This window comes from Xiphophorus couchianus, chromosome 14 (assembly GCF_001444195.1).
Source record: "Xiphophorus couchianus chromosome 14, X_couchianus-1.0, whole genome shotgun sequence".
Taxonomy (NCBI): Eukaryota; Metazoa; Chordata; class Actinopteri; order Cyprinodontiformes; family Poeciliidae; genus Xiphophorus; species Xiphophorus couchianus.
The window spans coordinates 9,417,293-9,441,585 of NC_040241.1; the positions used below are offsets into that span (position 1 = coordinate 9,417,293).

At 40.9% G+C, this 24,293-nt stretch overlaps 1 protein-coding gene across 4 annotated transcripts; it reads right to left on the bottom strand.

Annotated features, from left to right (window-relative positions):
* Window positions 1-1,502: 1,502 nt before the first annotated feature.
* gba2 (glucosidase, beta (bile acid) 2) lies at window positions 1,503-23,069 on the bottom strand. Of its 4 annotated transcripts, XM_028038356.1 has the most exons (19): window positions 22,848-23,025; window positions 22,453-22,694; window positions 22,147-22,367; window positions 14,556-14,647; window positions 13,619-13,734; window positions 12,054-12,272; window positions 10,230-10,469; window positions 9,596-9,698; window positions 8,596-8,749; window positions 7,933-8,058; window positions 6,937-7,121; window positions 6,696-6,800; window positions 6,455-6,562; window positions 6,110-6,261; window positions 5,311-5,417; window positions 5,039-5,181; window positions 4,753-4,868; window positions 3,865-4,056; window positions 2,499-2,729 (listed from the first exon to the last, which is right to left on the bottom strand). In XM_028038356.1, exons 3-19 carry the CDS (start codon window positions 22,338-22,340, stop codon window positions 2,499-2,501), a joined length of 2,583 nt encoding a protein of 860 aa, XP_027894157.1. In that variant the 5' UTR covers window positions 22,341-22,367; window positions 22,453-22,694; window positions 22,848-23,025. The 4 variants fall into 4 exon arrangements, with proteins under 4 accessions (XP_027894158.1, XP_027894157.1, XP_027894156.1 ...); XM_028038355.1 differs by having other exon boundaries at window positions 22,147-22,694; window positions 22,964-23,069; XM_028038354.1 differs by having other exon boundaries at window positions 22,147-22,694.
* Between the last annotated feature and the right edge of the window lie 1,224 nt (window positions 23,070-24,293).

Here is a 24,293-nt window from a genome sequence, read left to right on the forward strand (position 1 = left end):
CAATTTTGACAAAAAAAATTAATAAAAAATGGAAAATTAATCAAAAATGGAAAACAAATGACTGTGCCTTATCTATAGAGACTATTGTAATTATTTCAAAGTGATTTTGAGTCAGTAGGTCACATGACCTGGAAGCTATTGAAGAAAAACCCTCAATTTTGACAAAAAAAATTAATAAAAAATGGAAAATTAATCAAAAATGGAAAACAAATGACTGTGCCTTATCTATAGAGACTATTATAATTATTTCAAAGTGATTTTGAGTCAGTAGGTCACATGACCTGGAAGCTATTGAAGAAAAACCCTCAATTTTGACAAAAAAAATTTATAAAAAATGGAAAATGGCTAAAAATGGAAATCAAATGTCTGTGCCTCATCTATAGAGACTATTGTAATTGTTTCAAAGTGGTTTAGAGTCATTAGGTCACATGACCTGGAAGCTATTGAAGAAAACATTATATTATTTAATATTAAAATTATTGAAAATATTGTATATGACTTTAAAATTTTATAGATGCTATTTTGGCTCATGTAAAAGCATGAATTAGCAATGACAATTAGTTAGTTGGTTACAATTCAAGGCATTTATTAACATTTCTTTGATAGGAATGTTTGGTTCGGTAATTTGTTGATAGTCCCTAAGTGAACCTTCGGGCGCTGCGGCCGGGAGCGATAGAGAACCGCTGGCCGACAGTAACGTTCATAAATCGGATCAACCTTGAGCTAAACGCCGCTTACTCCCCGGAGCTCGAATATCGAATATCCAACTTGAAACTAACTTCACTGCGGTTAACACTAGTCCGTTACTAAGCAAGCTAAACCAACAAATTAATCACACAAAAGGACTCACCTCTAACTGGGTTACAAATTGACATCCTCTTGTCTTTTTGTTCTTCCTTTTCTTTTTTGAAAATCAGGGTTGGGTTTTTTTTAATAAATATATTTTTCCAAGCCGCATGGTTATCGCTGTGGTTTTGACTGCTACGAAACACGCCAATAAGTGCGCCGACACAGGAGCAAACCATTTCATGTAAACTCATTAAGTAAATATTACTTGTTGGTCTGGTAACATAACGTTTACAGCCAAATGCAAATAAAAACAAAGACATTAATTTGATTATTGACAACATACCTCTACCATGATATCAGTGGTAAAGAAGCATTCTACGTGTCGTTTAGTTCAGGCGCTGTCTGGTCTACCTGCCTCGGTAATGAGCCAGGTGTGTTCACCGCGACTTCCATATATGGCATTAGTTTAGGCGCTTGGATTATTTTATTTCGCAATCTTGGGTTAGGAAAATTCCCAACTTTCCAGAAAATTGTATACATTGAGCTAAGACTATGCTATGAATAATAAATATAAGCGTTAGATATGATAATGATACAATTTATTGATTTGAATGCATCACTGCAATACAAACATTTTATTCTGTCAATTTTTAAAAGGGAAGTTGTTTTTTTGTCAGGAAAAAGGAATGCAGTATTTTCAACTTACATATATGTAATTTAAAGTTGACTTTTCATTTTCAAAATCCAGTTAAAAATGTTTTTGAAAGAACTGACAAATCATTTCCCTCAATTATTGTTCAGGAAATGTTCTATTGCAGCATAGTATTTCCACGCCTGGGATTGAACTCAGAACTGTGAAATCACTTTGTTTGTCCCCTAATCTTCCTTTTCTCCATCCCTAAAGGCAGGATGATTTGGACTTTCCTCCAGCATCTGTATATCTTATTGCTGTTGCAGGATGTGCATATCTGACAAAGTTCAGTTTATGGCCAGTATAATAATGTAACATAACTTAAGATTGCTATGTTTAAAGGATTAAATATCTGAGAAAGTTAGCAGCTCAAACCACCTTGTTGCCTGGTACTTGCATGTATAAATTCATAAAAATAAAAAAAAACGTGTTAAATTTCAGTCCTTTATTCTTAGTGATTGTCATGACTATCATTTAGAAAAAAAACAACAAGTTGCTGCAACATATGTATACTGAATGCTTAAACAGTATACATATATGTAGTGCTCAAAGGCACTCAATTCTATTTAATAATTAATAAAAGGTAATATTGTTTTCCATACATTTAAATACCACTCGTCACACATTTCACTGCTTAACAGCATTTTAACTGGACTGGAGTAAGAACAAAAGTTGACAATACATACAGACATGTTGCAAATGTGCAAATACTATTGGCATATTATCTAATGTAGTGCTTGCATATGTACATGTGCACAATGTGACAACATGTTGCTGAAACAAAAGATGGCATTGTTAACTTGCATTACATGGAGACTTGGTTTTGGAAATGCCCGACCACACAAAGTGTAAGACAACTTGCAGTGCCATCAGAAAAGTCCTTTAGCATACGATTGTTTAATTACAACAGTGTCTGATTTAGACAATGAACCATTGAACCAATCAAGCTAAAGAGAAAGGGATTCCCAGTTAATTTAGTTGAGAATCGCCGTTTTGTGTTTCTATTGTAGGTAATACATCAGGTTTCGATCTCGTCGGTGTCTCCGGTTTTAGCTCGAACAGGGTTGTCCCTCTGGGACCTGTCCAGAGCGAGCTGCATGGCCCAAACACTAAGAGGCCTCATGTAGGCCAGAGAGCGGTAGATGCTCCTCTCGCAGTAAGCTTCAGGAGTCTGGAAGGCCATTCCCAGCTGCTCCCATACTGTTCGGTAGCAACCCTCTGCAGTCCGCATACCTTCCTCCAACATACCCTGAGAAACAAAAAACATTAATGTCCATGTTGCCTAAACACTACCACAAAGTTGTACTGAATTATCTTGTTAAAAATGTGACAAAAACAAATATTATTTGGTAATATTGTTCTATATTTAGCTCCAGTTATCTCCCCCATAAACTCAACAGCCACCCCTGTCCCTTGTAAAGAAAAGCATGATCCTGCCACCGCCGTGTTTCACTTTATTTTCCCTTTCATAAAACTGGAAGAACATGGTTTTACTTTGGCTAGGAGGTCTAACTGAAAAACTGTAGTTTTGGTAACAAAACCAAGACATTTGTCAGTTTTTAAAAATCTGAATCAAGCTCATTAAACAACAAACTGAGCTTTGAACAATCCGATTTCTTAAATGGAGAACTTTAAAAATATTCATCAATTAGTTGATTTAATTTAGCCATCCCAATAAAGACTTCATATTATAATTTTTTTTACATATACAAGTTGACAGGCAACTTATACAATGAAAACAATACTGGGCCTAAAATAAACCCTTGAATATCAGGGGTAAAGGCTCTGCTGCCTTCATTGGTATGAAGAGAGAAATTCCTGTTTATCAAATACACATAACTTAAGGAGAGCTTCTTAAATAAAGTTACCACTAAGGTGAAAGTATTATTGTTTACATTGTTAAAACTAGCATTCAAGTTTTATAATCTCCAAAAGTTATAAGTTACAAGATGGTCATAACAATCTCTTATAGAGCTACGGTGAGATCTAAAGTTGAAATAAAAACAGTGTAAAAAAAACTTAATTCAGTGGACTTGATGTGACATGTGGCAAAGAAAAAAGTGTGTTAAACTGAAAAAGAAAAAGTTAGATTTATTTGATTTGCTGCTTATAATCACAAAGAGACTCGTTTTAGGTTTCTGGGACATCATTCTGAAATGAAACAACTGGTCTTCAAAGAACATCAGAAAAAGTGTTGAGAAACAGATGTTTTTTATTGACCTCAAAGGCATCAAACTTTATCAAACACTTTACAAATTCAGCTAAGACTTTCATATTTGAAGTAGACCCTGAAGAAAAGAAAATAACGTTGATATAATTAACCTGACTGTGTCCCACTTTTAAAAAAAACAACAAAAAACTACTACATTAAAACTTCCACTCACCTCATGAATCATAGTAGCTGCCAGCCCGTACACAACTCCGATCCAGACCTCATCTGACTGGACACTGGAGCGGTCGGGCACTCCCTCAGGACGCATGCCATTAACGGCGCCCATGTGGCCTTCAGAGAAGCTCATTACATTCAAATCAAAGACAGATTTCAGTGCGCGCCGGATCTTTTCTTTGGGAAATGCCTGGAACAAAAAAAAGAACGAGATTTTAAGGCAACATTCATATAAAAACGAATTGGAAAGCATTGGCTGTGTGGCTGTGTGGCTACTTTTACAAAAGTCATGCACCACTTTGCATATCCAGGGATATGAATGTTCCAGGATAACATTCATATCCCTGGAAACTGCTCAGAGTTCAAGGGAGATGATGGATGAAGCTAATTCCAGAGGCTGTAAAAGAGACTTGTGCTGAGGTTTTTGACCTTAAAGATACAGCCAGAGTTACTGTACAATGAAATGATCTGAATCAAAGCATAGTGATCCAGACCTAAATCTAATTGGTGGCCAAACACAAAAATCGATGTTTACAGATGCTCTCCACTCAACCATACAGAGCTTGAGCTGTTTTGCAAATAAAAATAGACACATATTTCCGTACTGGAAATCTGTACTGAAAAATTTAAGACCATCACATCTGGATGGAAGTGTCCGCTGTCAGAATTAATTTGGCAAATATGTTTCCATCTTCTCTCCGTCTTGGAAATGCCAATAAAACACCTTAAGAGAGCACAAAGTTTTTTTGCAAATTTCAGGAAGTAATTTTGAATTTTGCAGTTTCCATTACCCTTTTCTAATGAGATACTTTAAAAGGCATATAAAAACACATTGGTGGAAACACATTTAAAAACAACAGTATGGCTGGTAGGATGTTTAACTCACCTGATAGGCTTCTTCTTCCAGCCCAGATGCTCTGAGGAACCAGTGTCCGGCACACTGGTCAGACATGACGCTGTTAGAAAGCGCCCTCCCGCTGCTGTCATAATTGTAATACTTTCCTAAACATCAAAGGGAGAAAAAAGAATTATACAAGCTGCACTTAATGCTAACTAGTCATTTGAAGTATGCTTAACTTCATCACTCCGTAGATCTGAAGATGTTCTACCTCAACGATCAAATCTGAAACCCTCAATCCATGTCAACATGACAGATAAATGTTGGAGCGTACCGTTCCATAAGAGTTTATCAAAGGCTGCACTGCCTCTCTCCAGGAGGTCCTTGTAACGCTGGTAAGCCTCTTCACTGTCCACCAGTCTGGCCATTTTACACATCACACACAGGGACGCCAGCCACATCCCACCACAGTACGCACTGCAGGACACAAAGAGACCAAACATCGGCAAACTTGTAAATCAGCTGCAGTTGTAAGGCCTCCAGAACACCTATTAGGAAAACTGCTTCACTTCAGCCGACCCCGTTTGAGGTGACCCCGGGCCTCACCTCGCTCCAGTCACAGTCCAGCCATCATACGTCTGATCTGCATATCCCGAGTTTTCTATCAGGCCGTCTCCATCCTGGTCAAACTTCAACTCAGACTCCATCACAGCCTAAACGATGCATTATGTATCATTAATCCTCAGAGAACCAAAGCAGGTACGTTAAAATAGCCTCATAATATGGTTTGGTATGGAAGTTGGATGAGTTTAAAGCACAGATTATTGTTGAGTGAAATAATCCATGTTTATTCCTGGTGCAAAAGTTCACCTCTTCATGAGGTGTCGTGCTGTAAGTGCAGCAACTCTGTTAACAGTTTGGTACGTTAGCTTGTCACATTGATTTGTGAGAACTTTACTCAACCATTTGCATAAGATCCTTTTAAGTTTCCATCCTTCTGTAAACATTTCACAGAACTATTCATTAAGTGCCGAAGGAGAATGGTTTGTTCAGGTTCAGTTACCCGGATCAAGGTTTTTGAAAGGTTACAGTTTCAAACCTGAAAAATGTTTCCTTATATCTTCTGACAGTTTGAAGTCCTTTTGTGGAGAAGGCAGGTAAACTGTAGAAGTGACAAAAGATTTCTCTGCCAATAAGCAGGCTGCTAAAAGCTACTAGATCATGTTATAGACTGTAGTTTCATTTCATATTTTATACATTTTAGGGTTATTACACAGCAACAATCCGATACTGGCCCATACCTAGTGAAAACGTGGATGGACATTTTTAAATAAACATTGATTAAACAATGAATAATAATAATTTTTAAAAAACACACACACACACACACAAAAGAGAGTTAAACCTGGCAGATGGGCCACATGTCCTGCAGGTACTGACTGTCCTGGGTCAGATGAAAGTCCCTGTAGACCTGCAGGACAAACTTCAGGTTCAGGTCCTTCCAGTCTGCAGTGTCGTGGATGAGGTAAGCGTTTAACCTCTGCCAAGGCTCATCATCTTGGAAGACAAATGTGTTGCATAATCAAAAATATATACAAAAGTCAAGCAGATAAGAGCCTTATAAAGACAGCTAGTTGTAAAGACCAAGGCATCAGTCAGGTTTAATTCCGTAATTTAGTCGTAAACAACAGCAGTAATCCACTGGGATGCTCTCACAGTGAGGTTATTATCTGGATGGTCTCTCCCCTACCTGGGTCTCCTATGTCATGAGGCACCACGTTTTTTGTCTTGACAGGAGAGTAACGGCCGTTCATCAGATGCAGCCTCTCTGTTGGATCCTGCTGAACCACGGTGCCAGCTGAGGGCAGATTGATAGGTTAAAAGATGGAGCACGCTTTCACGATCGGTGGAGATTGATGGCGTAAAACTGGTCTAGCAGGGATCGTTGATGAACAGTCGGGTTACAGAAAGGGCACTAAGATTTCGCTCACCAATATCATATTGCACACTCAAGGCTAGCTTGGGCCACAGCATGATAAGTGCGAAGGAGGCATAGAAGTGCACGTCGTACGTGTTATACATTCTGTATTCTTGACCTGGAAAACAGGGCAACATTTTATTCAATCTGAAAGTCATCGCTGTTGTCTGAATGTTTTATCCGATTTAAAATAAAACAACAAAACAGTGAATATTTGTGTATTTTAACCAACTAATGATTCTCCTTTTGCCTACCTTCTAGGTAAGCAAATCGGCCGTACTCCTTGACGAGAGCAGGCTGAGCTGGCAGACCGCCGTCCTCACTGCGCACGCCGCCGCTGACATCAACGTCCTCCGAAAGCTCCGTCCACACGGTTCCTCCGTCCGCCACGAAGTACAGCTCGTTAAACAGAGCGGACTTGTACCAAGGCGGAAGAGAACTGGGACACATGGAAGAAACGTAATTCCCAAACAAACAAAAAAAAACTGAAGGTTCTTATGCAAGATCACAAAACAGCAGCCAGCAAAAAAAAAAAAAGACAGAAAACGGAAATGCCTTGGCTTTACCATTTCTTTTTTCTTTCAGTTTAAAATACAAAATTTGTAGATCTATTATTCACACAATGATACATTTCAAGTATTTTTCTGTTTATTTTGATAATCGTGGGGTACAGCTAATGAAAACCCATAACTAATCTTCTGAATGGTACATCAGATTGACAAAAATCTAATTTCCGTTAAGTACCGATCATGTTTGGACCTTCATAATCATGGGACAGATTATCCAGCAAGCAGTCTCTGACACCTTCCATCAAATGGGTAAAAAGCCACAAAAGGTCATTTCTAAAAAAATAAAATAAAATAAAAAAGAAAAACTGTTTTTTCACATACTGATGTATCCACAGATTTTATAGAAAAGTTGAGAGCAAGGAAAAAGTATAATGAAAAGAAAGATGAACAAGGCTTAACAACACATTTCTGTATTAAAAGTATTTTTTTCTTTGGTTTTTTTATGATGTTCTAATTTACTAAGAAACTGAACTATTGGTTTTTGTCAGCTGGTTTTCGCTATTGGTTTTTCTTATCAAAAAAATAAAAATCCATCCATTTATCATCTTTCGGTGGTGGTGAACAGAAATAAACTTGAAATATGTCACTTATACAAAATATAAAAGTTTTGCCTTTTTCACTAAGGTGTTGAGCTAATTTAACTTTTCAGTATTTTAATTTGATCTTCTGAAACTAAAGTACCTGTCCCGTAATATGGGTCTCTGCCACTCCTCAATGGATTTCTCCCATTGTTTGTAGTGTGTCAGTGCATAATGGCTGAGGGACGGAGATGCATCCCCTTTATCCCCAAAGTAACGAGCATATCTCCTGTAGAAAAAAAAAAAAAAAAACACTTTGTTTAATAAAGAAGTCCAACATAAGTCAGGGTTAGAGATTATTTCTATTATTTCTCAAAAAAAAAATGCTTGTTTTTTTTTTTGCCCTTTTTCTTCATGTATTGCGCTTAAAAGAAAAGTGACTGGCTCTGGTGGGATGTGAGGTGAATAAGTAATGAGAAATACCACCCTGATCTAAACCATGGGTATGCAAATTAAGGCAGGACTAGTAGGCTCTTCTTGCACTGTAACCTGAGAACAACGGCAAAGCAAACAAGGGAGGAGGTATGCTTTGTGTATGTGACGTTGAAGCTCAACAGCCAAACCAAATAAATAGGTAAAATAAGTGCAGTATTACATGTTTCAGCAAGTATCAAGTTCTTACAACTGTATATCTTAAAAGGATAAAAAAAAAATCTAACTAATTTAAGAAGACTAAATGTTAAATCCTGGTGATGGAAATTATTATTTTTCCTTACAACCACAATTTTAGATCCCTGAACTGTGACTAACGCGATGTAAGAATCACCTGACGTGTTCCCTCTCCCTGGACCCGAAGGTGATTCTGGGCATGTCCCAGGCCAGGCAGAACTCCAGGCTGTTGAGCTTATGAGCCGGCACCGAGCAGCTCACCGCCAACGCAGCTGCTACCTTCTCTCCCTTCTGGGTTGGTGGGCTGGACCCTGCACAGATCAACAAGTGATGAAGGTGAATCAGACATTAAACAGCATCTCTGTCTAATTCAGCTCCTTTCATTGAGATGAAGATGATCATCTGACCTTTGATACCTTCATATATCCAGATTTGGGTCAGAAGAAATTACAACCGTAATATTGAATCTATCTCTATTGGGCGTATTTAAAAAATTTAAAAGACTCTTTCAATTCAAGGTATTTTTGCATCACAGCATAATAAAAAAAAAAAGATCTGTTCTTTATGAGGTTCTAAAATGACTTAATTTCAAGTGTACAAAATAACTTTTCTTTATCAGATTAATCACTCCCTGTGTTTCCATGACTTGTTGAAGTACTATTGGAAACGATAACTGCTTTGGTGTAGAGAGGAGTTTCTGGTTGAATCAAAGATTGCAATGTGCCAAAATCATAACTCCTCCATGCTTGGTAAGAAGTCATTCCAGCTGTGGCTGTGACAAGAGTGGCGGCAATCTTGGCTTTGGTCTCATCTGTCCAAAGAACAATCCAAACACCGTCTCTCATCTCATCTAATAATAAAGAATTGATTTTGAATTTAAATAGAAAAGTAGATAAAAGAATATAAAAGTGAGATTTGCTTATTATAGTCTGTAAAATATGAATTGTTGAAATTGAATGTATAATCTTGGCGTTACATATCGGCTGATGTTCACCTAGGTACGTTTAGGGGGTGATTAAATGTCACATAGTTGTTCTGGGCAGTTTTCACATGAAAACTGCCTTTTTTTTTAATTCTCAGTTTTTTCTGCATTAAAAATACTGTAGTTTGGTTTGGTTCCCATTTACATGTTTCAGATGATCATCTAGCAGATTAACCTGTGGGGGAGTCCAGTCGTCCGTCAGTGATCAAGTCGCTCCACAGACCGCTGCAGGTTCCTTTTGGACTGAAGGCCGTCTGATGGCTCACCTCCCTGTCAGCCTTTTGAAGTTAAAAACCCACAGTTTAATCTCTTAGAAATTGATATTTAGTAGAAAAACTATAAAGATGCTGACTAGCCATGGTGCAGTTACTTTTATCAAAATACACCTGTGACGATACATTTTTCTGGACGATAAATTGTCTCAGAGATTATAGGGGTAAATGAGAATATTGTTGTTTTAAGACCATTTTCAACTAATGTAATGGTAAGGGCATAATAATGCAACAACACTTTCTCAAAGATCACTGAAACTGGAAGACATTTTAAATATCGAAAGTAATTAAACAGAATACCAGAAACAGCGAATTAAATGAATTATGAAGTTTCTGCAAACAAAATTATCCTTCATAAAAAGGGCTAGATGAGACCAAAGCACCAGAATGAAGACTTTTGTCATCCAGGTTTTGGTAGAAAAAAAGAGAAAGAAAGGATGAAAACAATAAATCATGCAAATGGAAATTATTGAGCTCGTTTTAATTCATTGTGCGATTAATTTATTTCTCGCTTCTGACAACATAAATGACATGAACCTGCTCTCGCGCTGCGATGCACAGGGTGTAGGGGTTCGCTGCGGTGCAGTGGTGCAGCAGGACTCCGGACACCGCCTCCCCGTCCTTCTCCAGGTGGAACGGCTCATTCCAGTGGCCGCCGCTCTTGTCGTCCTTGTGTCCCGACCCGTTGACCATTGTAAACATGATGGAGACATCCAGAGCGTAGTCATTCTTGTTCTCTATGTCCCACACAAATACTGCCGCTGGGAGACTCGAGTCCTGAGGAGAAGCAACGATACTCAACAGGTTTCTTCAGACATAAAAAAAAACTTACAGAAAAAAAAAAACTCTTGTGTACAAAAAAGCTTTAGAACTATAAATCTGTTTTTGGTGTGGTGGAAAATGTAATTTCAGACTGATATTTTACAACTTTATTAATCTGATGGTTATATTATGTTTTTCCTTTTCTTTCTGTCTGTGCGCCACACCCAAGGTTAGCTATTGTTTTCCACAGCTGCAAAAAGGAGCCAGACTGTCTCTCGTGTGTTTATGATTCTTTGTTCTGGGTATAAAAATGATGTGTTGACTGTCTGGCAAAGCCTCTCACTTTAATCGGATCAAGATTCTGTAAGCTCTCATACCATGGACATGGTATTAATAAACCTGACAGAGTGATTTTCACCTCAGAGGGTAAAGGTCATGGAGGAGATTTATGACAAGTTTGGGCTGAAGTTGTTAGAGCGCCAAATATTTTTATCAACAACGTAGATGAAGATGTGTTAAAAGCCTTCAAATAAACTCAGCTGTTACTGAGGGATATAAAGGATTTCAATGTTTAATCTAAGCTAATGTATTCAAGGTGAAGGGTAGAACATCCTCTGTTAAGTACAAACTGGCTTTGTCAAAATAACCAGAGCCACAGTAATTCAGTCCAGGATTTCACTATTGTTTTTGTGATTTTTTTATTATTTAGAAATATTTCCTCAGAATTTTGTGACATTTGCACTTACAGAAAATATGACTAAATATGACTTCTTTTTTTTTTTTTTTACTGGCTGTATCGATCACAAACTATAATTTGACATCAAGTTAAGGCTGACAGAGCAGTGCAGTAGAAGTAAAAATAATGCCAATTACCACTGCTAACAGTCACTTAATATTTTTGACAAAGTTTGTGGAAACTTATAAATTCCACAATAAATTCACAGTTATGTGTTAGAAAAAATATGCTAACAGGGATCTGTTCATTTTTTTGCAAATGAATAAATAAATAAAACCTTTTAATCGGTGTCCTGTAGTCTAACGTCCTGTTACGTTGAGGGCCATTTCTGATGGCCATTCTTCAAAATGGGAAAAACAAAAGAACTCCAAGTGAGGCAGATGGCCATTGAATTTCATAAGTAAAGAAATGACTGTGAGAAATGTGCTGCTTGTCTGAACTTGCTTACATCCTCAGTCTTAAATGTTTCAATTATCTCTCACGCCAACTCATTGGAGCCTTTTTCTCTTCCAGAGGCTCTGGGAGCCTTTATATGGTTCACGGCTTTATGATATCTTTAAAATACCAGGATAATCTGGTGGACTTCATGTTGTAATTGCGTCTAAAACAGAAAATCGATCCAAAATATCTGACCAAAGGGGAATCTCTCAATATGTGTGCCAACCTTGTATAATAGTAAATTGTTAATATGAAAAGACTAAGTGCTTTCCCACTGAGTAAAGAAGAACATACAGTATTAACAGTGGGGGCATCAACAACTGAGGGAATTATTACACACCTTCATATTCCCAGAAAGATCTTGTCAGAATTTGTGTAACAGACGCATTTTTATGGCTGAGTGCAGTCAGAGAAACGTCACCGACCTGGTAGTCATGAGGGATGACGGGTGATATCTGCCGACAGGTGAGGGTGACGTTCTGACCCGGCAGCTGGTACACGGTCCAGGCGCGGGGGTACAAGGCGTGATAGAAGGCGTACTCTCCGCAGTAGCCCCAGTTCCAGCCTTGCAGCGTGGGCGGACGCTCCACGGACAGAACCTGCTGGTAAACCGTTTGTCCTCCGCGGCGCAAACACACAGTGAACTGCAACAGGAGAAGAAGATGCTCAACTATGCTGACGAGTAAGATGTAATGATCAGCTTTACAGACACACTTCTGAAGTCAAGTCTGCCTCCAGCGGATTCTTAAATACTAACAATAGTGATTGGGAAAGAAGCAAGTTTTTCTCACCCTTACCTGAAAACTGAATCTAGGAAATTCCTAGAAAAAGTTTTTCAATCCATAATTACTGTGCCTATAAAGATGGCATCTCATTAAATAACTGTGTGCAACAAATTTACAATAAATTAAACCTGACTCAGTGATTGCATTTACAAATTAGTCTAGATTCATTGCACTTTAACTAAACAACAAATCTTTTTTTACACAGTCTGAACGGATCTAAAGATATAACACACAGACGCACTGAACAGCCTTTTACTTGTCAATACAAAGTTCTGATCAAGATTTTCCTTCTATAAGGAATTTAACAAACTATTATAGGTAAATGTTTAGAATTTTTCTGCAGGACAATTCACCACTGCAAACATCGATGTGCATCATTGGTTGGCTTTCCAGCAAAGATCTGACCCGTACACCACAGGGAACAATATGAACATTTTTATCGCTCTGTTGTTCACAGTGTAGCTCAAGCATGATGATATTAGAAGAAATATTATCAGTATATCTGCCAAGATAGCTGCCACTAGCTACCTCAGTGTGTTACAATGTTACATAAGATGATTAGTGGCATTCCTTTAGTTTCTACAACCAACAACTGGACGTTTATCTAAACATGTGAATTTGTAAAGGTATAGCAACCTTCATTTGGCAAGCGGACTCCATGAAAACAGGGAGTGACTCTATGCTCAATACAGCTGGGAAAAAATAAATAAATCTACTCACAGTGTCTCACTTAAAGTGTGACACTGTGAGTAGACTTTGGCGTTTCTGAACGCAGCCCACGCCTGGTATGGGTGGGCTGCCTACAGTGTGCACTGTGTCTCACCGGCTGGTTGCTGCTCACTCCTGGTAAGACTGAAAGAAAGCTGTCACACTTTTCCCTTACTCACAAGAAAGTCAAACTGAGCTGTTGAGAAATATTTCCAGCCTTAATAAACACCAACAGTCATAGTGGGAAGCTACACAAGCCCTGCCCATCACTCTTATTAGTCATTATACAAGTAAAGATGGCAAGGTTGGGCAACATGTCTGTTGTTACGTCAGCGTGTGAGCTTCTTGTACTGTTATTATTCCATAAAAACCATATCGTCCTGTGTTTATTCTAGTCTACTACAAAAGGAGGCCCATTAACCTCGCATTCCCAGTCAGACGCCCCATCATGATGACAAAGCAAACTCTAAGCAAAAGACCTTTGGGTTATGAGGTACCTGGTTGGCTATGACGGTTTTGTAGTGGTACATCCCAGGGTTTAGTTGCCATCTGCAGAACTCCCCCCTCCAACCTCTCGTAATGGTGCCGCCTCCGATACCGCCGAGAGGAGCACCTGAACATGCCAGCAGAAAGAGGAGAGTGATGTCAAAGAAAGGATGAACGGATGAGCTCACTCCTGGCTAATCCCAACTCTATGAAAACATGAAGATTTACATAAGCTTAGTCCAGCTCTGCAGAATAACTAAAAAGTAATTCCAGTCAAGCCTAAAACAAATTCAGTGAGTTTTGTCTAATGATTTATTGACCTCCTATTATTATTGGCAACCCTGGTGAAGATGTTTCCAAAAGGTTTTGGATAAATAGTAGTTATCCACTCTACGCTGCAGTTCTCCAACACCGAGCTCTGAATACATTTTTGTATTTCCTCAACCGTCCTCACAAATTTAGGCCAGTAACCATGTCCTAAACCAAGCCCACTGACACTTATTAAATGGTGAGATATATCGTCTTTCTGCTTTTTTAGAGTGCATCAAAGAAATTTACCTCTGTGTTGTGCCAACAGAAACGTAGATTTACATTTGTCTCCTGTGATTTGTTAGGAATGACACCAATTGTGGCACCTTTTATTTTGATAAAACAAATAACCCTTAACCACTGAATAAACCTACTAAAAGTAAGTGTAGATTTAGAGATTAAGCTACTGCAATAAAAGACGTGTTTATTCAATTTTAATCCTTAAAGTCCAACATGAACTGTTACATTTTTTTTTTCTTTCCCAGACCAATACTGCCTTCATCAGAGACACTGTTCCCTTTATTACTGCACTCATCTCTACTGAAGGCAAAGCATTTCTTTGTGATCTACTATAGCAGTTGTCTTATGAAAAAACCAAAAAGAAATAACTATTCTTCTCTATAACTGAATCAAACTAACCATATATTTGCCGTAGAGGCAGAGCTCGAAACATATCGATGAATGGAGCCTTCTTCTCCACTTGAGTCTTCTTGTACCACCATTTGAGATACCTGGAAAACATGCAGAGGAAAGTTAAGTTGTGAAAACTTTGCACTTTCACTTTAAGTGAGGAAGATGAGTCAATTGATTCTTCTTTGGCCGATTTATTAGAAGAATGAGGACTTAGACTTAGACTTATACTGACTTTATTGTCATTTTGCATGCACAGGGTGTATACAGAACGAAATTTCGTTGCATACGGCTCAGGACAATGTTTTGAGCTTTCAATGTTGTGAGGTTACTCCAGAATAAAATAAAATACAGTATAAAATATGAATATAAATATAAATATAGAATATAAAGTGCAGGACTGACAGTAAAATAGAAGTTATTTAGCTCTGTACATGTGCAAGGTATAAAGTGGAGACCAGATTTTAAGTGCAGTCCAGTTAAGAGTTCAGCAGTCTGATGGCAAGTGGGAAAAAGCTGTTTCGGAACCTGGTGGACCTGCACCGGATGCTGCGGAACCTCTTTCCAGAGGGCAGCAGGGAGAACAGTCCATGGTGGGGGTGTGAGGGGTCACTGATGATGTTTCGGCCTCGGGACACGCAGCGCTGGGATGAAATGTCCTGGATGGAGGGAAGGGGGGCCCCGATGATCCTTTCTGCTGTCCGCACCACTCTCCTCACGTTCTTCCAGTCGGAGGCGCTGCAGCTTCCGCACCACACAGAGAGGCAGCTGGTCAGAATGCTCTCTATGGTGCTTCTGTAGAACGTCTTGAGGATGGGCGGGGGCAGGTGGGCTCTTCTCATCCTCCGCAGGAAATACAAACGTTTCTGTGCCCTCTTGGCCAGAGACGTGGTGTTCACAGTCCAGGTGAGGTCGTTAGTGATGTGCACCCCCAGGAATTTGGTGCTGCTGACCACCTCCACAGCCGAGCTGTTGATGAGCAGTGGAGCGTGGCCGGGCCGGTTCTTCCTGAAGTCGACAATCATCTCCTTCGTCTTGTCGACGTTCAGGATCAGGCTGTTGTCTCTGCACCAGTCCACCAGCTGCTCCGCCTCCTCTCTGTAGTCCAGGTTGTTGTCGTCTCTGATGAGGCCCACCACCGTTGTGTCGTCCGTGAACTTCACGATGTGGTTGGTGGCGAACCTGGGGACGCAGTCGTGTGTCATCAGAGTGAACAGCAGAGGGCTCAGGACGCAGCCCTGAGGGGAGCCTGTGCTGAGGGTGATGACATCGGAGGTGTGTTGTCCGATCCGGACTGACTGAGGTCTGTCGGTGAGGAAGTCTAGCAGCCAGTTGCGAAGGGGGGTGCTGAAGCCCAGGTGTCCCAGTTTTCCTGCCAGATGCTGTGGGATGATTGTGTTGAACGCTGAGCTGAAGTCCAGGAACAACATCCGCACATGAGTGTTCTTCTCCTCCAGGTGAGCCAGGCTCAGGTGTAGGGCGGAGGAGATGGCGTCCTCAGTGGAGCGGTTTCGGCGGTAGGCAAACTGGAACGGGTCGAATGTGGGGGGGGAGTCTGGAGACGATGTGTTCTTTTACCAGCCTTTCAAAGCACTTCATCATGATGGGAGTCAGTGCCACAGGCCGGTAATCGTTGAAAGAGGTGACTTGAGGTTTCTTTGGCACTGGAATGATGGAGGCAGTTTTGAGACAGGCTGGCACTGTGGCTTGGTCCAGTGAGGTGTTAAAAATGTCTGTTAGGACACCAGCCAGCTGACCTGCGCATTCCCTGAACACCCGCCCAGGTATGTTGTCGGGGCCTGGGGCCTTCCGTGGGTTGACTCTTTTCAGGGTCTTCAACACATCAGCTGTGTCCAGGCAGAGTGCCTCCTCTTCCTGGTGGGGAACAGTTTTCTTTGCCGGAGTACTGTTCAGTGCCTCGAACCTCCCAAAGAAGTTATTGAGTCCATTTAGAAAGTCAGCATCAATTTCACCCACTGGGGGGGAGGATGGATTGTAATCTGTGATCGCCTTTATGCCTTGCCCCATACTTCTGGTGTTGCTGGTGTCGTGGAAGAACTCCTGTATTTTCTGACTGTGGGTCCGCTTTGCTAACCTGATAGCACGGTTCAAGTTGGCTCTCGCTGTCCTCAGTGCCTCCTTGTCGCCGGACTTGAAGGCTGAGTTCCGTGCTTTTAGCATTTTCCGTACCTCCTTAGTCATCCAGGGTTTTTGGTTGGCCCGGGTGATAATGTTCTTAGTGATGCTGACGTCCTCTGTGCACTTGTTGATGTAGGCTGACACCGTCATGGCGTACTCATCGATGTTGATCTGGTCGTTGTAAGTGGCTGCTGCCTTGAACATCTCCCAGTCAGAGCACTCAAAACAGTCCTGAAGTGCCTCCATGGCCCCCTCAGTCCACATTCTCACCTGCTTCACTGTAGGTTTTTTTCTGATCAGCAGGGGCTTGTATGCAGGAATTAGCATAACAGATAGGTGGTCTGAAGAACCGAGGTTGGGGTGGGGGGCTGCTCTGAATGCTTCTTTGATGTTGGTGTAGGCCAAGTCTAGAGTATTCACTCCCCTGGTTGGAAAATCCACATATTGGTTGAAGTGAGGGAGAACAGTCTTCATGTTGGCCTGGTTAAAATCCCCAGCAATGATGAAAACGCCCTCTGTGTGTGAGGATTGCAAATCACTGACGGTCCGGTAGAGAACACTCATAGCCTCTTTAGTGTTAGCACTGGGGGGCACATATACGGCAGTGATGCTAACAGCAGTAAACTCCCTGGGCAGGTAGAATGGTCTGCAGTTAACAGTCAGAAGCTCGAGGCGCAATGCCGGGAAAGAAAGGCAATGAATTAAACATTTTATACAATTTTATGACATGTCAACAAGATTACAACGGCGGGTTGGTCCATAAGATGGTCAATGCCTTACTACACAATTCAGCTCGATTCTCATCTCCCTTCACAGCTCTGTCTGAGGTTTCTCCCATATACGTGGATTCCTCCGGTAGAATTTCAACCGGGTCTACCAATGAACAGAAAGTGAAGTTGTGAACCATTATGATGATTTTTGTTGCTGTTTTAGGATTGTAATCTGTCAGTAGTTTTAGTGAAGGAAGTGAATAAAGCCGTTTAGTCCGTGTTAGCCACGCTTCCAGATACTGAATTGACATTAACATTTGCACCGTCTCTCTTTGCAGTGAAGGATGTTTGTTTACAGGGCAGGCAATTTCAGGCAAGCTTCATAGCATCAAGCTGGCGCATTACATACGTCACAGCCAAACGTTTAAAGTTTCAAACGTTTAAAGTTTTCTTCCTGGAGGCCACGCCTCCAGGAAGAAATTGTTTCTGATAATATAGTTAGTTTAGCTGTCCTACATAGTCACATCGTTGACACATTGCATGTCAATTCTGATTATCTGGACATTATTCTTAATAATGTGTTTCTCACACACCTCTAATAGACGAGTCTTAAGTTAAAGAGTCAAATTTGATGCGCCTAGATGTGTGTTCCACATAAACATAAGTGTTTATGGCTCAGCTGTGTGTTATCTCAGCTATATGACCTCGCCGTCTTCCAGTGCAAAGAGATAACTGCAGCTGCATGAGATAACATCTCCACGGCAGAGCCTGACCGGTTACCCTGCTCTGACTGTTCCAGACGAGTATTCGTACCCCTCCACAGAGAGCGTCCTCCTTAAATTGACAATTTTTCTACCGTAACATGTCGAAATATAAAAAAAGTGAATAACATGAGTAGTTTAAACAAAAGCAGTATATTTTGCTTTTAAAAGCCCCAAACTGGTAATAAACAAACACATTTTCTCCCAGCTTGTTCTTGTTTCTCAGCTCTCTGGAGCTACAGGAGTTTCCAGGCCTTTAGCACTCTCAGCCAAAGCAGGACACACACACAGGGAGAGAGAGAGAAAATAGAGGGAATTGTGCAACTACACAAAGGATGGACTTGTAAAACGAGGTCAGCACACTCACAGTCTCAGGTCTACTTCATCTGAGTGCTGTTAATAGTGTGCTCGCAAACGTGTGTGTCTAGGCGTGACGCGGGGTTGCCCAGTCAAATATTAATTAGGCAATGTAACAAACCCGTTCAAGCTGCTTGCAGTGCCCGGAGCGGAGTCAATAATCTGTTTATGCTCCGAGCTCCGAATGGAAACGCAACGGATTTTCTGTTAATATGCAAAAAAAAAGAAAAGCAGCATAAGGCTGTGTCTGTTGTTGTACAGTGGGGTTTTCTAATACAGGAAATACGCTCAGCACTGCTGATGTGCCAAACTAACAGCCCACAATGCATTTAACCTACATTTTTCAGCCGACACAATTCCCCATTTGTGTTTTGTTGTGAAAGATCAACAAAGGATTAGCAGCTTTATTACACTTTTACAACACATCTCTTCTTGCCGTAGGGCATGTCTTTTACAGCTTTGCACATCTAAAGACTAATTGTTTTTGACCTCTTTTTTTTTTTTTTTTTTTTTTTTTTTTTTACAAAACATCTCATCATCTGTCCGATTGAAAGGAGGAAACTACCTGAACATAAACTTTCAAGTTTTACTACAGGCTTACGTCTGTTTTAAGGCCTCTAAGTTCCTCACAAAATAGCTGAAATTATACTGAAATTACATAACACAAAAGTGGCTTCTGGTCACTGATTACATAACTTTTCAAGACAAATTGTTCTGCAGAATTTTACTTTAGGGCATCAAACAAGAGGGGCTGAACAGAAATGCTCATCATTTCGACTCAAGATAAAATTCTCAATGAGTTCAACAAATGGGCTGCACAGTGGCGCAGTTGGTAGCACTGTTGCCTTGCAGCAAGAAGGTCCTGGGTTCGATTCCCGGCCGGGGTCTTTCTGCATGGAGTTTGCATGTTCTCCCTGTGCATGCGTGGGTTCTCTCCGGGTACTCCGGCTTCCTCCCACAGTCCAAAAACATGACTGTTAGGTTAATTGGTCTATCTAAATTCTCCCTAGGTGTGAGTGTGTGTGTGCATGGTTGTTTGTCCTGTATGTCTCTGTGTTGCCCTGCGACAGACTGGCGACCTGTCCAGGGTGTACCCCGCCTCTCGCCCGGAACGTAGCTGGAGATGGGCACCAGCAACCCTCCCGACCCCATTAGGGACAAGGGTGAACAGAAAATGGATGGATGGAGTTCAACAAATATGAAGACTTCAGCCAGGCTTGGCAAATCTGCTGACAATGAAGATCTGACATCAGCAACCAGCTGTGAACAATACCGCCGCATAAAGAAAGCTCAGGCTGTACTGAGGCCGAGATGAATGGAGTCGACCGAAGCGTGTCATTTGAAGCCACTGCGGGCTCAGACTATTGTCAGGACACTGCTGTTTGCGGCCCAGCTGAAATGCAAACAATGGTCCTCGACCCAGTCCAGATATGTGAACACGGTGCCAACCTTAGACCCAACCCAGGTGAGCTTTGCTTTGGCTGCCAACTTGCTGAAAACTCCCAGTAATCATATCTTTAAAAAAAAAATCTACAGTATTGACTGCAAGTCTAGATATTCTGAAACACTGAGCTGGAGGCGGTGTGCTCTCTGAGCAAAGTTTATTCAGCGCACCAGTTATGATGCCATAAATCTTTGCAATAATTAACAAAAGCTGCCATGGCAACAGGGCCGACTGAGGCACACCCTGTATGAACTCTTCAAGCATCACTGTACGCTTTCTACGTGGTCCGAAGTGACCGTATGAACTGGTTTTTAGGGAACTCGTAGGATCTCAGCGAAGCACAAATAAAGAACTGAAACAACTTCATTGTGTTCGCTCCCAAAGTAAGGGAGCGGTACATCAGACTTGCGGTACATCATATTACGTTTGTAAGCACAACGCTGACATATTTTATAGAGAAGATGGCTGATGAAAACATGAAGCTTTGCTCGAGTCACATGTTCAGCATACATTTGATTGCAGCAAGTAAAGCAGCTGCATGGTGGGCTGCTCGAAAGCTGTTGAATATGCTTACTTTGGACGATCGAGAGCATTCATACTGGGGTATTTTTATCTATGCAGCGCCCTGAAAATCTATTTATACCCACTGAACTTTTTTCACATATCATCAGAACTTAAAATACTGTTTGTTCACTAATGGATGTTCTATGAAATACTCATTATTTACTAATTAGGTGACGTCTGAAGGCAAATATTTGCACTGGCTTATATTTAAGGATATCTGAGTAGAAGAGGGGGGTGGGATTGTACATAAGTGCACTCCAAACATTTTAGAAAATTAAGCATAACTTATTTTCCTTTCACTTGCATTGCTTTGTGTTGATCTGTCTCCTTAAAGAAATAAAAGAGACCACTGCTGTTTCTTGTAATCTGATATATAAGGATCCAGTGACGTGCGGTGAGGTTCATAGCTGGTGAGGCACTGACGTCATCAGAATCAGATTTGCAAATAGATGCATAGATTGACAGCAGTTTACAGGTTATGTTTCACTTCTGCATCCTTACACATACAAACCTTTCAGCTCCGGCGTTGGTCTTCCTTTGGTTATTATCTCCTGCTTCGATTGAAAGTCCACTTGAGAAAACTTTTTTAGTGTTGTAATGTAGTCATCCATGTCGAAAGTCGGGATAAGCGAGAGGAAAAAAAATCACTATCTCTATTATAATCTATCGCTGCACTTGACTTGCTTCCCGAATCGTTTAGCCTAGCTCGCTGTCACTTACTCGGCAGTTGAGGAGTGAACAAGACGAACGTCTGGGATCTTGAGCGCCCCCTGCCATGAGGCAAGAGAACTGCCTGCCTCACCTCGAACCTGTTCTCTGCCGTTTATAATCGCTCATTACACGAAACACGTTACACAAACACAGTTGGTGACAAAAAGCACTGTACATTATATACATAAGCTAAATTATTGGAAATAAGTTCACATATTAAATTTGTTTAAACCATTTTATTGACGCCGTACAGCAACATGCTCTCTCCGCTTAGCAGCCAGCGCAGAGCCAGGGGTTGCGCAATCCAAGGTGAGGCAGAGCTCGCTGCTGCCTCACCGGCATCGCTTCCAAGCATTTGAATGGGAAAATAAGAAAATTCAGCGATTTTGAACAAATAAAAATCGAAATTGGTGAAGCTACATGAAAAATAAATATTTTTTAGTACAAACCACCGGATGAATATAACAATTTAAATTACTTTATGATTATATATTTTCTTTCTTTCCATGATGGCTGGTGAGGCACTGCCTCACCTGCCTCCCCTGACCGCACGTCACTGTAAGGATCATACAAGGACTCCAAAGCTTCTCTTTCAACAGGACCAAAATGCAACATCCAGAAAGTAACTTTAAAATTACATTATTAGGATCCTTTACTGCAGGAGAGGCTTTGCATTTATTTAGAGAACATCTAAACACTCTGATCTTTGGACTTGTAGCTGACCTAGATTCCGTAGTTGGAAATATTTCTTCCGAGCAAATGTCACTGGCGCTCCATTACAAAGGAAAACACCAAAATGGCAAGGATTGCTGCTAGTTTTATACCAAGACTGTGTAGGCATCTTATTAGGAGAGCTTCTGAACACTGGTTTAGCATGTTTTGTTTTTGTATTTTAAATGATCTCTGTGTCTTACCTGATTCCCAGGCCGATGTGATCCATAACATTGGACAGTGAGACATCTTTGGCCTGAAAGGGCTTCCTCTTCTCCTTGAATTCGTGCGCCAGACAGATCCGCCACCCCTCTTTGGGCACCCCTTGTCCCATTTCCTTAGAGACGTATCTGCTCATGAGGTCCGCTGTGGACTTCTCGCCCCACTCCGAGGTCATATCTGCACAACTTTTCACCTAAAGGAGCTGGAAAAACGTGGCGAATGGGATTTATACACAGCGAGCGGCCACCACCTTTAGTAAACTGAACAAGCTCAGTGAGGGTTTTCACCACAGAGGTATAAGGTGTTACAGGTATCTCTCCACTGGAACTAATACACTGGATTGGATGAGTCAAAGGGGTCGACCAGGTGGACTCTTGATATATGAGCAGGAAATGTTTGTTCTTCAGGGTGGAGGCTCTAGTGCCATATTTCTGCTACAGCAGTGGGAGCATCTCAATGGGCTTTCCAGTGTGGATTTGCCCCTTCTTCAGGAAGTGCTGAAGAACCTTCTGTTGATTAGCATGAGCTCCTGCAGCACGATAAAGAGAGTAAAACCAACACGTTTAACGACAAAACATGAATTAATGTATACAGAAAGCCTTGTGGGGAGATTATTTCTCAGCAAGCATCTCTAGAATTGCAACACGTCTACATTTGACAAATTACTGCCAGCAATTTTTACCTCCTTAGTCAACAAGTATTAGCTGAAAACATCCATTTGCTTTGAGGATAAGGTACAGCGAAACCCGAGGCAGCCTGCTAGCCACAACAAATTGTCTGTATTTGTTTAGAAAATACCTGAGTTACAGCGTCAACGCGACATAGCGGAAAGCCGACCTCTCTAAAGAGGCTGTAGCTGTTTTCAGGGAGGAGCTCAGCATGTAAACCCTCTACTGGTGGCGCGGGAGCTCATTTTTACCCGCGCCTTGACTTGCAGGGACGGGCTTCCCTTGAAACTGCTGGAAAACATTTCGTTTCACCGTCATATGCGTTCAACTTGTACATTCAATACATGTGTCGCAGCTGCAAACATTGTTGCTCATATCGAGGAGTTTTAAAGTAACCATTGAAAAATGTCATAGAAGTAAACGGTGCCTGACAAATTTGACTCTGGAGATAGGAGCAAAAATATATATAAAAGGATGCGCTTGTACCATTTTAACAACAAAAGAGAGACGGAGGTTAGGTATATTCCAATTTGTCGTACTTTACAGCTGTATAAAGTATGTTTAATTAATTTGTAAGTCAGTTTGTATGAATGTTCTTCCGTTTAATTAGAACGTTTTCATCAGTATTCTGCCATTGCCGCCCTGCAACTGCCCCGTAGTAATTTGGTGCAAGTCTTATAGCAAGCTGTTTGTATATTTAGTCGAAATCCGGGATTTTGACTAAAGCCCATGTGATTTGGGTTAAGACTGATGACGAGCCCGTGAGACGAGTTTTCCGCTAGACTTTAGACAGGAACAGATTGAGGAGACTAGCACACAACAGCTTTAAGGTTTTCATAACTCACAAATTCAGTGGAAGGTTTAAACCTAATCAGCAGTTCCTCACAAGAGTGTTCATATTCTGGGTTTTTTTCCTGTTGCAACCACAAACTTAGCGATTCAGAGTGGAAGTGGAAGGAAATGAAAGCCTGAAACTCTGGTGTGTTGTATTGTACTGTACTGCATTATGATTAGCCCCCTGAGCCAATACCTTTTAGAACCAAGTAGGCCTATGCTTTGCTGCACTTTACAGGTTGGAAAGTTTTGGGGAATATTTCTATCAACTTTACATATTTAGACACTGATATTTCACCCTCATTCTTCTTTGTAAAATAACTAACCTCAAACTGCTTCTCGCCTCAATGGTGCACTGCCATGACATTCACAGCCTGGCCAGTGGAAGCGGAAAGGGAGCAGAGGCTCATGCCACCCCCTGACGACGTGACGCCCTGGGTGGCTGCATGTCATCAGAAACTTCTCCTGCTTGGCATACGTTCTCAATTGAAATTAGGATTTGGAAATTGGGAAATTAGGAGACTTGGACTAGGCCATTATAACATAACTTGTGCTTTGGTCTAAACATTCTTATGTTGTGTTGGAGTCATTGCTCTGCTGAAAGGTGAACCTCATATCCAGTTTTA